Source organism: Scyliorhinus torazame, chromosome 9, assembly GCF_047496885.1.
Source record: "Scyliorhinus torazame isolate Kashiwa2021f chromosome 9, sScyTor2.1, whole genome shotgun sequence".
Taxonomy (NCBI): Eukaryota; Metazoa; Chordata; class Chondrichthyes; order Carcharhiniformes; family Scyliorhinidae; genus Scyliorhinus; species Scyliorhinus torazame.
This window is the reverse complement of record NC_092715.1, coordinates 86826894-86841027: the sequence shown is the minus strand read 5'-3', so window position 1 is coordinate 86841027 and position 14134 is coordinate 86826894. Positions and strand designations below refer to the sequence as shown.

At 47.9% G+C, this 14134-nt stretch overlaps 1 protein-coding gene across 1 annotated transcript in view; it reads right to left on the bottom strand.

The window, feature by feature from the left end:
- LOC140429358 (ras GTPase-activating protein 1-like) overlaps positions 1-14134 on the bottom strand; it is a 374654-nt gene that overhangs the window by 196966 nt on the left and 163554 nt on the right. The window contains exons 9-10 of the mRNA XM_072516226.1: positions 12017-12095; positions 2331-2448 (exon numbers count right to left, since the gene is read on the bottom strand). Coding sequence (XP_072372327.1) covers positions 2331-2448; positions 12017-12095 — 197 coding nt within the window. The remainder of the gene's footprint in view (positions 1-2330; positions 2449-12016; positions 12096-14134) is intronic.

The following is a 14134-nucleotide window of genomic DNA, read 5'->3' as shown; positions in this document are numbered from 1 at the left end:
AGGATTCAGTGATGGTAATGCCATTGAATGTCAAGGGCGAGGGTTTAATTCTCTTATTGAAAATGGCCATTGCCTGGCACTTGAGTGGCGCGATGTGGGGAGGCATTGTGGCACAGTGGTTAGCACTGCTGCCTCACAGCGCCAGAGACCCAAGTTAAATTTTGGCCTTGGGTGAATTGGTGTGGAGTTTTCATGTTCTCCCTGTGTCTGCGTGGAATTCCACCTGGTGCTCCGGTTTCCTCCCTCATTCCAAAGATATACAGGTTAGTTGGGTTGGCCATGCTAAAATTGCTCCTTAATGTCCAGAGGTTACGGGGCTAGGGCGGGTGAGTGGGACTAGGTAGGGTGCTCTTTCAGAGGGTTGATGCAGACTCGATGGGCCGAATGGCCTCCTTCTGCACTGTAGAGATTCTATGAAATGTTCCTGGTCATTTGTCAGTCAAAGCCTGAATATTGTCCAGGTCTTGCTGCATTTGCACGTGGACTGTTTTAGTGTCTGAGGAGTTACGAACAGTGCTGAACATTGTGCAATCATCAGCGAATATCCCCACATTTGACCTCATGTTGGAAGGAAAGTCATTGATGAAGCAGCTGAAGATGGTTGGGCCGAGGACACTACCTTGAGGAATTCCTGCAGTCATGTCATGGGACTGGGATGACTGACCTCCAAAAACCACAACCATCTTCCTTTGTGCTGGTTATGACTCCAACCAGTGGAGAGTATACCCAGATTACCATTGACTCCAAGTTTGCGAGGGCTCCTTGAATGTCATACTTGATCAAATACAGCCTTGATGTCAAGGACAGTCACTCTCAACTCACCGTTGGCATTCAGCTCTTTTGTGCATGTTTGAATCAAGCTGTAATGAGTACAGGAGATTAGTGGCCCTGGCGGGACCCAAACAGTCAGTGAGCAGGTTATTGATAATTAAGTGCCATTTGTTAGCACTGATGACCCTTTCATCACTTTACTGATGATTGAAAGTAGACTGATAGGGCGGTAATTGGCCGGGTTGGATTTGTCCAGCTTTTTGTGCATAGGGCAATTTCCACGTTGCCAGGTGGATGCCGATGTTGTTGCTGTTGTGGAACAACTTGGTTAGGGGAGAGGCAAGTTCTGGAGCAGAAGTCTTCAGTACTATTGTCGGAATGTTCTCAGGCTGAAGGCTGGCATCTGTGATGCTGAGGACCTCTGGAGTAGACTGAGATGGATTATCCACTCGACACTTCTGGTTGAAGATTATTGTGAATGCTTCAGTCAGCCTCATTTTTTGCACTGATGTGATGGGCTCCTCCATCATAAACAATTGGGATATTTGTGGAGCCTCCTCCTCCAATGAGTTGTTTAATTGTCCACCACCATTCACAACCGATATGGCAGGACTGCAGAGCAGAGATTTGATCTGTTGGTTGTGGGATCGCTTAGCTCGGTCTATCACTTGCCAGTTATGTTGCTTGACATGCAAGTAGTCCTGTATTCTAGCCTCATCGGGTTGACACGTTTTTTTTTGGTATGTTTGCTATGTTTTTGGCCAACTTGTAAAGCTGGATGGCTAAATTAAACCTAGGGAACCTGTTATAAGAGTAGGCTCAAATAATTGGGGCCAGTTCACCTCGACATGTGCTTATAAAACAATAAAGGAATTTGAATTCTGTCAAATTGGATAAGTTGAGTTGATGGTAGGAGAGACATTTTTGGAAATAGTTTCCTTAGCCAAATACCACCAAAGCATGTGCCAAATATAAGTTCTTTAAAAAGTTTAGTCATTTCAGTTTAGGGTGTATGTTAAAATTTAGCTTTGATCAGGAGGAATTTTAGCTGTCAATGGCTACGTAAAGCATTTGTTGTATAATTTTAGTAGGACAAACAGAAATGTCTCAGCGTGTTTTTTCAAAATTGTCTTAATTTTTCCCACCACCTTTTTGGTTAATCACAATCTCCTGGGAGGGACAAAGGCAAAACCAAAATACAGTGGATGCTGTAAAACTGAACTAAAAATAGGAAATACTGGAAAAACTCGGCACTTCTGGTAGCACCTGTGGAAAAGAGAAACAGAGTTAACATGACTTTTCAACAGATTGTAAATAAAGGAGTAGGCCAATGCTTCACCCTGTCTGGATGGGGCAAGTTTGACAGACCAATGTGCTTTCCCTGTCATTTTGATGTGCTCTGTAGTTAATCAGCAGATACTATCTTGGTTTTTTATTTATGAATGCAAAGACAGAAAAATATTTTTCAGCAACATCCACACAAAAGGTCAATGCCTTTAAGACAGAATGTTGTGTATGGGGAAGTCAAACTCAACAATCTCCAAGTTAGATTTTCTTACTCTTTTTCCAGAGGTAACCATTCTTCACTATATTTTTATAAAGTGCATCCTTTGTCTTGCGCCGGATTGTATTGTATATTTCTCGACCATCAGACTCATCGAGTACTTGTTCTTGATGCTAAAAGAAAATTGAAATCTTGAATTAGTTGCATCATCGCATTGTCAAACACATCACAAATCACAAACCATAAAGACAAGCACAATGCCAACTCTAAACTCTTAATATTGAAGTGCACTTGCTCATGTATATTGGCAATGAAATGACCAATGATTCAACTCTACATATTCCAATCAATGTCTTAATACCAAATAACAATTGATACATTCATAAAAAGTCCACAATTCTTATTGCAACACAAACTGAAACCTGAATTCAGATCCAAGATCTTGTACTGCCCAGCTTTGCTCTGCAAGTATAAAAAGCGAAAAAATAAACCGGCTAATTACCCTTTATATATCATTTTGATTAGAGATCAAGTTGACGCAAAGAAAGATCAAACTGTATAACTGACAATTAGAACTGCCCAGAGGGAAACAAAAGTGATGGCTTGGTCTTATGGTCTAGACTCTATTTCCTGCTCACTTTACTGCTATATAGACTCAAAGCAACAACAGGAATTTCTGGGTCATCGATTGCAAATAACTTTTCTTTTTTTTTACATAAACAATTCTATTGAGGTATTTTTGGCATATATATGGCTGCCACCTCCGGGTGAACCCCGATAGTGAACCTCTCAAGGCGAACTTAACCTTTTCTAGACCGAGAAAGCTCCCCATATCCGATAGCCATGCTTCGGTCTTCGGGGGCTTTGAGTCCCTCCATGCCAACAGTGTTCGTCGCCCGGCTACCAGGGAGTAAAGGCCAAGACATCGGCCTCCTTCTCCTCCTGGATTCCCGGGCCCTCCGACACCCCAAAGATTGCCATCTTAGGACTCATTACCACACCAGTTTTCAAAACCCGGGACATGATGTCCGCGAATCCCTGCCAGTACCCAGAGTCTAGGGCACGACCAGAACATGTGCACATGATTAGCCGGCCCACCGGTGCATCTGGCGCACTTGTCCTCCAGCCCGAAAAATTTACTCATCTGGGCCATCATCATGTGGGCCCGGCACGACCTTAAACTGGATCAGATGGAGCCTGGCACATATTGCAGTCGTGTTTACTCTGCCCAGAGCTTCTGCCCAAATACTGTCCTCCATCTCCCCCCCGAGCTTTATCTCCCTCTTAAGCTTCAGGTCATCAGTCTGTGTATCCTCTGCTCCCATTAGTTCTTTGTAAATATCTGAGACTCTACCCTCACCTAGCAACTACCCTGTCCTTCCACCCCTTTGGCGGGAGGCGTGGGAAGGATGGCACCAGTCTGCGCACGAAATCCCGCACCTGTAAGTATCTAAAGTAATTCCCTCCCGCCAGCCCGAACGTCTCCTTCAATGCCCTCATGCTTGGAAAGCTCCCTTCCAGGAACAGATCACCCACCCTCACAATCCCCGCCCTCCGCCACAGTCGATATCCACCGTCCATGTTCCCCGGGGCAAATCAGTGATTGCCGCAGATTGGGGTCCACACCAATGCTCTCACTTCCCCCATATGCCTCTTCCACTGGCCCCAGATCCGCAAAGCCGGCACCACTATAGGGCTGGTGGAGTACCTCGCTGGCGGGAGCGGCAGAGGCGCCGTAACCAGGGCCGCCAAACTGGTGCCCCCGCACGAAGCAGCCTCCATCCGCTCCCAGACCGACCCCGTGCTCACCATCCATTTCCTTATCATCGCTATGTTGGCTGCCCAGTAGTAGTTGCTAAAGTTCGGCAACGCCAGACCCCCCTCCCCTATGTTCCTTTCGAGCATCACCTTCCTCACCCGCGGGGACTTCCCCGCCCAGACAAATCCCAGGATAATTTTATTCAGCCTCTTGAAGAAGGACCTCAGGATGAAAATGGGGAGACACTGAAATATGAACAAGAATCTCGGGAGAATCGTCATCTTGACAGTCTGCACCCTCCCCGCTAGTGACAGCGGGACGCATCCCAACTCCGAACCTCCTCCCTCACTTGTTCCACCAATCGGGGCAGGTTGAGCTTATGCAACCTGCCCCAGTCCCGTTCCACCTGTATCCCCAAGTATCAAAAGCTTTCCCCTACCAGCCTGAACGGCAACCCCTTCAGCCTACTCTCCTGTCCCCTTCCTTGAATTACGAACAACTCACTCATAGCCATGTTCAATTTATATCCTGAAAACTGGCTAAATTCCCTCAAGATTTCCATGATGCCGTCCATCCCCGCCATTGGGTCCGCTACGTATAACAACAGGTCATCCGCGTATAACGAGACTTTATGTTCCACTAAGCCCGGACCAGCCCTTTCCAGTCCTTTGAAGCTCTCAGAGCAATTGCCAGCGGCTCTATGGCCAGCGTGAACAGCAGTGGGGAGAGAGGGCAACCCTGTCTTGTCCTGCAGTTAGTCTGAAGTAATCTGATGTTGTCCTGTTCGTCCTTACACTAGCCTCTGGGGCCCGGTATAACCGCCTAACCCAGTCAATGAACGCCTCCCCGAACCCAAACCTTCCCAGCACCTCCCACAGATAGTCCCACTCGACCCGGTTGAAAGCCTTTTCCGCATCCATAGCTATCACTATCTCTGCCTCCCTGCTCTCCGGAGGCATCATGATCACATTAAGCAGCCTTCTTAGATTGGCCGCCAGTTGCCTACCCTTTACGAACACAGTTTGGTCCTCCGCAATTACGTCCGGTACACAGTCCTCAATTCTAGTCGCCAAGATCTTGGCCAGTAACTTAGCGCCTGCGTTGGTCAAAGAGATCGGCCTATAAGACTCACAGGCCTCCGGGTCTTTATCCCATTTCAGAATAAGCGAAATAGTGGCCTGCGACATCGTCGGGGGTCGGACCCCTCTGTCTCTTGCCTCGCTAAAAACCCTGACCAGCACCGGCCCCACTATCTCGGCAAACTTTTTGTAAAACTCCACCGGATACCCACCGGCCCCCGGGCTTTACCCGACTGCATGACCTTCAGGCCCCCTAGTACCTCTTCGATCCCAACCAGGGCCCCCAGTCCGTCTACCAACCCCCTACCCACTCTTGGGAAGGTCAGTCCGTCTCATCCCCTCCGGTCCCCTGGGGGGTTCAGAAGTGTATCGCTTACTATAAAAGTCCCAAAACACCTTGTTCAACCCTGCCGGGTCTCCCACATGATTTCCCTCCCCATCCGCTATCCTTCCTATCTCCCTAGCCACTTCTCTCTTCCTTAGTTGTGGCGCGAGCGTTCTGCTGGCCTTCTCTCCCTGCTCATATATCGCGCCTTTTGCCTTTCTAAGCTGCTCTACAGCCTTGCCTGTAGTCAGCACCCCGAACCCGGCCTGCAGCCTCTGTCGTTTCCTGAGTAACTCTGGCCTCGGGGACTCCTGTCCATCCGTAAAATTTCCTGAACCAGTCGGTCCGTTTCTGCCCTGTCTCTATGTGCCCGGATTGAGATCAGCTCCCCTCTCACCACTGCCTTCAGTGCCTCCCAGAGCACTGTTGCAGAGACTTCTCCGGTGTCTCTCACACACCGCCTCGTCCGCTAGCAATCCAACTTTCAACCTCCATCAAATCCGTAGGTCTACCCAGTGTGGAGCATGGTCCGATATGGTAATTGCCGAATATTACGTCCCCACCATCCCTGACAGCACGTCCCTACTCATGACAAAGAAATTAATTCGGGAATACACCTTATGGGTGTTGGAGTAGTACGAAAACACCCTCGCCGATGGCCAGCTAAATCTTCACGCATCAGCTCCCCCCATTTGCTCCATGAACCCTCTCAGTTCCTTTGCCATCGCTGGCAACCTGCCCGTTTTTGAAGACGACTGATCCAGGCTCGGGTCCAGGACTGTGTTAAAGTCCCCACCCATGATCAGTTTGCGTGAGTCCAAGTCGGGGAGCTTCCCTAGCAACCACCTGATAAAATCCACACCGTCCCAATTAGGGGCATACACACTGACCAAGACTACTCACACCCCTTCGAGCTTACCCCTAACCATAACGAATCTGCCGCCCCCATCCACAACTGTACCCTCCGCCTCATATTGAACCCTTTTACTAATCAGGATCGTGACCCCCCTAGTCTTAGTGTCGAGCCCCGAATGAATGGTCATCCCAGCCCTTCCTCAACCTAACCTGGTCTGCCACTTTCAGGTGCGTCTCCTGCAGCATGACTACGTCCACCTTCAGAACCCGCAAATGCGCGAACACACGCGCCCTCTTCACTGGCCCATTTAGCCCTCTAACATTCCAGGTGATCAGCCTGGTTGGGGGGCACTTCGCACCCCCCCTTTGCCGATCAGTCATCCCCTTTCCTTGGCCAGCCCCCCAGCCATGTGTCGCGCTTCCTCTGGCCTGCCTCCTGGCCAGCTCCACCCATGACCTCCTCACTGTTGCCATGTCCAGTTTCCATCTTCGTCAGCAGATCAACTTCCCCCCCTCCTCCCCCTAGTAACACATCCTACCACCTAACCCCTGCTCTAGTCTAACTGTATGAATCCCCCCCCCCCACCTGGCTTCCGCTGACTAGCCCACTCAGCTAGCCTGGTGGCTGCCCGCTTTGGAGCCAGCACGTCTCTCACCCATTGTTCCCTGGCTCTCCTCCCCCCGGCCCATCCATACCACTTCCCCAAACCAGCCCTGCTTAAACACATATTCTATACAAGTCAAAGACATCCCCTACAATAGTGCAATTTAGATCAAACAGATAGAGATAAGAAGTACCAGGCACTCTCAGCCCTTCCCCTCCACACACAGAAAAAGATTGCAAAAAATTCCCCCGAAACCCCCAACATAACCACACCTTTTTAGCTATTTTCTTTTTTATTTGCCCCCAACCAAACCTCCAACCCAACAAGACGCCCCAAAAAGGAAACACTTAGGGAAACCACGAAAAAGAACAAGAAAAACACATCGCAACCAAAATACATCAACCTAAAAATGTCGAAAAAACAAAAAGAACCTTGGTACACGTGACAATAAACAAATCCAATCCAATCCAAGCGAAAGAGAAACAAAATAGACTTAAAAGTTCTACCATGAGTCCAAGAGTCCTCAGCTCAGAGCCAGCCCTTGCTTCTTAGCAAAGTTCATCGCCTCCTCGGGTTCCTCGAAATAGTGGTGCTGGCTCTCATACATAACACACAGTCGTGCCGGAAAAAGCAGCCCGAATTTCACTTTGTTCTTGCACAAAATCTCCTTCACCTGCCTGTAGCCTCCCCTCCTCCTGGCCATCTCAGTGCTCAGGTCTTGGTAAACATGCAGGGTGCTATTGTCCCATGTACAGCTTCGTGTGCCCTTGGCCCATTGCAGAACACGCTCCTTATCCAGGTACCAGTGGAACCTGACCACCATCGCTCGTGCAGGACCCTCTCGTCGCGGCTGTCCCACCTGCACTCTGTGTGCCCTGTCCACCACCGGCGGGCGAGGGAACATCTCGTTCCCCAGCAGCTTTTGAAACATACCCTCCACATATGCAACGGCATCCAACCCTTCAGCTCCTTCCGGGAGGCCAACAATTCTTACATTCTGCCGCCGAGATCTGTTGTCCAGCTCCTCCAGCCTTTCCAGGAGCATTTTTTGCTGATCCCTCAGCCTTCGAATCTCCACATCCGCCACCGTTTGTAAGTCTGCCTGCTCCTCCACCGTCTTCTCCAGCTTCTGGAGCTTCTCAGACTGATCATCCAGCCTTTTTTCCATTCGGTCCATCGACTTCTGGAGCGGCTCAAAATTACCGCGCTTCAGAGCTAAAAAGCCCTCCTGCATGGCCTGTAGCAGCTGCTCCATTGTAGGCTGGGCTGTCGGCGCCTTGCTCTGGACACTGGCCATATCGGTCTCTCTCACAGCCTTCACCGTGCCCTTGTTTGACCATTTCTTCTGCTGTTTACGGTCCCTCCGGCTTCTTAAGTCCATACAACTCTGTATGGGTTCAGTGCCTGAGTACTACTGCTTTCCAGTTCAGCGCTCAAAAGCGCAAAAAAGTCGGGGGAAAAGGTCCAAAAGTCCAACCGAAACGGGAGCCACCAAATGTGCGACCTACTCCCTCATAGTCGCCACCGGAAGTCCCCGCAAATAGCTTTTCTTACAGACATCAGCTCTCAAACTAACCTGATGTATATCCAGTGCTCCCAGATTTGGCATTGTGCTATTTGAAAATCAAGCGTTGTTTTACTGTACTCAATTCAATAGCTATTACTCATTTTGTTTAATACTATTTAATAAATATGGTCTTCACCGTATGCTATTTCACCAACATTTTCAGAGATATTGGGCGGGATTCTCCGATCCCCCACCGGGTCGGAGAAACCCGGGGGGGGGGGTGCGATCCGGCACCGGTTTATGGGCGGGGGCGGGGTTTACGACGTGTCAGTCGGGGGCCGTTGGCCCCCCGGCAATTCTCCGGGCACCGATGGGCCGAGCGGCTGTCGTTTCCTGGTCAGTTCCACCGGCATGAAATGGACATGGTCCATCATGGCGAGACCTGGCTTGTAGGCCGGCTTGGTGAGTCCTCGGCCGGGGGGGGGGGCTCAAGGTGGCCTGGCCCGCGATCGGGGCCCACCGATCTGCGGGCGGGCCTGTGCCATGGGGGCACTCTTTCCTTCCGCCTCTTTAGGGCTCCGCTATGGCTGGTGAGGAGAAGAACAGCCGGTCTGCGCACGCGCGGAACCATGCCAGCGGTCCTGCGCATGCGCCAACTCGCGCTGGCCCTTGGACGCCAGTTGGCGCTGCGTCACCCCCTCCGGCGCTGTCCTAGCCCCCGGAAGTGCGGAGCTTTCCGCACCTTTCGGTCGCCTGACGCCGGAGTGGTTCGCACCGTTCTTGGCGTCGGGCCATCCGGGCAGTTGCGGGAGAATCCCGCCCATTATGAAGATTATTAGTGTCTATTTTTTCTCGAGATGTTTTTGAGATTTATGGCTTTTTTTTGGACACTGCATAATCAAATAAATGATAAAGAGGCATTATGGACTAATCTATGGAAGCTAATGTTTGCACTGAGGGTGGCAGTGTCATGCCCCAGCATATTTTGTACTTAAACTGGACACAAACAAGCTATTAAAATGGCTGTTGCAAATCATGTGACCATTGGCATTTAAGCTGCAGACAATACCCAGTCTCAAGCAAATACCTAATTAAACATAGACATTGACAGCCATCCTGGGAATTCACACCACTTAGTTGAAGCATGGACCAACACAAAAAGACTATAGATTTGCCAGTTTGCCTGTCCCCAGGTTTCACCCTGAACTAAAGGGGAGGCTGAAACTCAATTGGTGGCAGACAGGAATAAATGGACCTGTCAATGTTCCTTTGTTTTCCCCATCCAAGCTAGACTTACCAAAGATGTTAAACCACAAGACAGGATGTTGCAATCAACACAGTATTTGGAAAATACTTTCAACTTGTGGAAGTCACATGGTCAGACAGTCATGTTTTTTAACTGCTTGTTAATAATTAGCACAAGCTGTTTGCAGTTTCACCAAAAAGCCATTGAACCAGTAGTCAGAACCCAGACTGTGAATTAGTTGCAAGTCACCAAGCAGTCAAAGTAATTAACAGCAATACCTTGAAAGTGGAAGATCCCAGAAGGATGTTCCCAACTTGTTCCAACTTCAAATTCACCTGAGAACCAACCTCTAGAAATGTGTATAGAGGAAACAGCACAGCCGACTGGGAATCTTTTGCTTTACAAGACCTTCACTTCAACTTTAAAGCATCAAATCATCCAAGAAACTTCAGATCCACCAAGTGGGAAACGGAATTCATAAGTCAGAGACTGAGATCACGATAGTCTGTAAAAGTGCATTACCTAATCGGTATTGATTCTCTGTGGGTCCAAGCGAGTGGGTGTGAGAATGGGTATTAGAGATGTCACATTTAATTTGGCTTAAGCATGTGAGAATAAATAACATTGTTTATTTTTAAACTCACAAAATCTGGCTGCTTAATTGTTCAATTAGGACACATATTCCAAAGAATAGACTCACCTCCTTTATACAAAATGTACAGATCATGGACAGTGAAGAGGCACATCACCTGTTGTCAGAATGGGAGTTGGAAGTATCATGGGGACGGGACTCTACTGGCATATATATTTCAAATGTTCAGCCAGATCAGAAAATACCAAGATTATATAAGGATTAAAAACATTTTAGAACCAACAAAAATCACTCTCACGAAACAAAGCAGATATCAGTCCATCCTCATTGTTAGCCTATGCACATTTCAACATGTCTACATAGAAACATACATAGAAAATAGAAGCATGAAGGGCGGCACGGTGGTTAGCACTGTTGTCTCACGGAGCTGAGGACCCGGGTTCGATCCCGGCCCCGGGTCATTGTTCGTGTAGAGTTTGCACATTCTCCCCGTGTCTGCGTGATTCTCACCCCCACAACCCAAAGATGTGCAGGGTAGGTGGATTGGCCATGCTAAATTGCCCCTTAATTGGAAATAAATAATTGGGTACTCTTAAATTTTAAAAAAAGAATTAAAAAAGAAAATAGAAGCAGGAGTAGGCCATTCATTATAATAGCTGATCATCAAATTCAATGGCCTGATCCCACCTTTCCCCCCTCCATATCTCTTGATCCCTTTAGCTCCAAAAGCCATATTTAATTCCTTCTTGAAATCACACAGTGTTTTGGGCTCAACTACTTTCTGTGGTACTGAATTCCACAGATTCACCACTCTCTAGGTGAAGAAATTTCTCCTCACCTCAGTCCTAAATGGCTTACGTCTTATTCTCAAACTACCACTCCTAGTTCTGGACACCCCCACCATCAGAAACATTCTTTTTGAATCTACCCTGTCTAACCTGTTAGAATTTTATAAGCTTGAGATCTCACTGTTCTAAACTCCAATGGATATATTCCTAGCCAATTTAATCTCTCCTCATATGGCAGTCCTGTCATCTCAGGAATCAGCCTGGTAAATCTTCGCTGCACTCCCTCTAGCAAGAACATCCTTCCTCAGACAAGGACACCAAAATTGCACACAATATTCCAGGTGTGGCCTCATCAATGCCCTGTCCAATTGCAGTAAAACATCTCAAATCCTCTCACTATGAAGGGCAATATACTATTTGCCTTCTTTACTGCCTGCTGTACCTGCACGCTTACTTTCAGCGACTGATGCAGGAGGACACCAAGATCTCGCTGAGTGTCCACCTCTCTAAATTTACACTCATTCAAGTAATAATCTGCTTTCCTATTTTTGCTAGCGAAGTGGATAACCACACATTTTCCACATATCCTGCATCTGCCATGCATATGCCCACTCACTCAGCCTGTCCAAATCACGCTGAAGCATCTCTGAAACCTCCTCACAACTCACCCTGCCGCCCAGCTTTGCATCATTTGCAAATTTGGAGATAATACACTTAGTTCCCTTGTCTAAATTATTAATATATAATGTGAACTGTTGGGGTCCTAGCACTGATCTCTGTGGTAGCCCACTCGTCACTGTCTGACAATCGGAAAAAGACTCATTTATTCCAACTCTTTGCTTCCTGTCTGCTAACCAGCTCTCTATCCATCTCCAATCACTACCATTCCATGCATAGACAAAAATAAAATCTCTAGATTAAGTATTTTAAAATCATGTGACTCATATATAACAATGTTTCTTCATTTACACAGATTATAACTCACCTGCAAGGGGACAGGATCTTTGAGGTAATAACCTTCAACAATCTGCTCCTTCCTATAGTGCTCAATGATTTCCTCCATACTGTAATAGAATTTGCACACATTTTTAAACAGATTGTCATAATAATAAGACCAAGTACTGTTGCAATTTAAAAAGAATTCATAGACATTGAATTACCTATACTTAGAGACCTCAGCTGACCAAGTCTAAATGCATCCATTTTCAATTATTGGTGGCATGCAAGCTCAACTAAGTATTATGGCAAACAATGTAAACAGTTCAAAAATAACTCATCACATTTAAACCGTGTTTCAATACAATAATATCCCTCTCAAAGAACACTAGGTAGAATGATGTGTGCATGATATTACCATCTCATGGAAGTGCTTAGCTTCTTATACTAACCATGCACCTCTTTCCTTGCCCTCCCTATGTTGTTGGTACCTACATAGACCATGATGACCAGATCCTCCCCCTCCAAGTTCCCCTAAAAAGATGTCCCGGCACCAAGGCAACACAGCCTTCTGGACTCGCAGTCTTTGCTGCAGAGAGCAGTGTCACATTCCCAACTATAATAAAAGCAAAATACTGCGGATGCTTGAAATAAAAATAAAAAACCAGAAAATAGTGGAAAAAGTGAGCTGGTTCTATGGTGTCCCCTACGACTACAACATTATTTTTTGCTCCCCCACACTTCAATGGTTTTCTGTACTATGGTGCCATGCCCAGTAAGTTGATCAACCCTCCAACACGAATTTCATGCAAACAAGCTGAAGGAACCTCAAATCTGTCCGACAATTGCAATGGCTGCACTTCTGCCCTTGCAGTTCCCTTACCTGCCTTACTCGCAGTCACAACCTACTGTCCCAACCACCGATCAAATCAGAAGACCCTGGGCGGGATTCTCCGTTGCCCGACACCAAAATCGGGAACGGCGATCGGGCGGAGAATAGCTCCCGACACCAAAATTGCGGCAGGCTCCTGTTTGCCACCGAATCAGGATGCTCCGCCCCCTCCAAATTGGTGTTACTGCGACATGTCCTGCGCATAGTTGCAATAAGGTTCGCATCTCATTAGCGGGCCCACCCATGATGCTCCGCTTCCGATTGGCCGACTTCCCGATGGCGCGGGCCATGTGTGGTCTCAACAGTCGAGAGCCTGGTGTTGTGGCTGTGGAGTGAGAGAGAGAGGACGTACGAACAGTGTCCAGCACCTCCATACTTCGCTGACAGTCGTGCCGCTGGCCGGGGGGGCTTCTGCCAAGGTTGGGAAGAGTAGTGGGGGGTGGCCAGTGGGGTCAGGGTGGACGGGTACATGGTCCAGCACAATAGACGCCATCTTTTTGGTCGCGATCAGTGGGTGTATGGGGGGGGGGGGTGTAAGTGATCGCGTAGCTGCAGCTTCTCACCCCTGCGCGTGTCCAACACGGACCCGGCAATTCTCCCATCGTTTTCTGCGTGTTCCGTGGGTGTTTCATGCTTCGCCAGTGCTAGCCCCTCACTGGTAGCGGAATCGGTGCGGGCATGGCACCGATTGTTCCATCGTGGAACTCCACAGATCCTCCGCTGGCGTCAGCACTTAGACGCAGGAACGGAGAATCCAGCCCCCTATCTTTTAAAAGATAATTTATTGAAGGCATATCCAGAAAATGGAAAAAACAGGAAGTCAAAACAAAACAATATCAAACACTCCATAACATAGTAACAGTGCATATAACATTCTAGCAATATAGCACAGCAGAAAACCCCCCATGTACAGAAATACAAATTACATCAGTCACACCAGCAAAAAAACTTTTTTTAACAAAATAAAGTACCCCTCTACCCCTCAGTAACCAATAGTTACTGTACCTCGTCACCCTCCCCTACTTAATCCCCCCACCCCCGCTGACGTGCTAATACTTCTTGAAAAAGTCGATGAACAGCTTCTACCTCACGAAGGACCTCACATCTGTACCTCTAATGGCGAACTTGATTTTCTCCAAATGAAGAAACTCAGCAAGGTCCCGTACCAAGAACCGGGGGGATCTGAGAAACGGCAGTTTAGCAAAATTCTCCTTCAGGCTAGCAAGGGGGCGAAAGCCACAACATTGTCCAAGGAATCCTTCCCCACCTAACCAC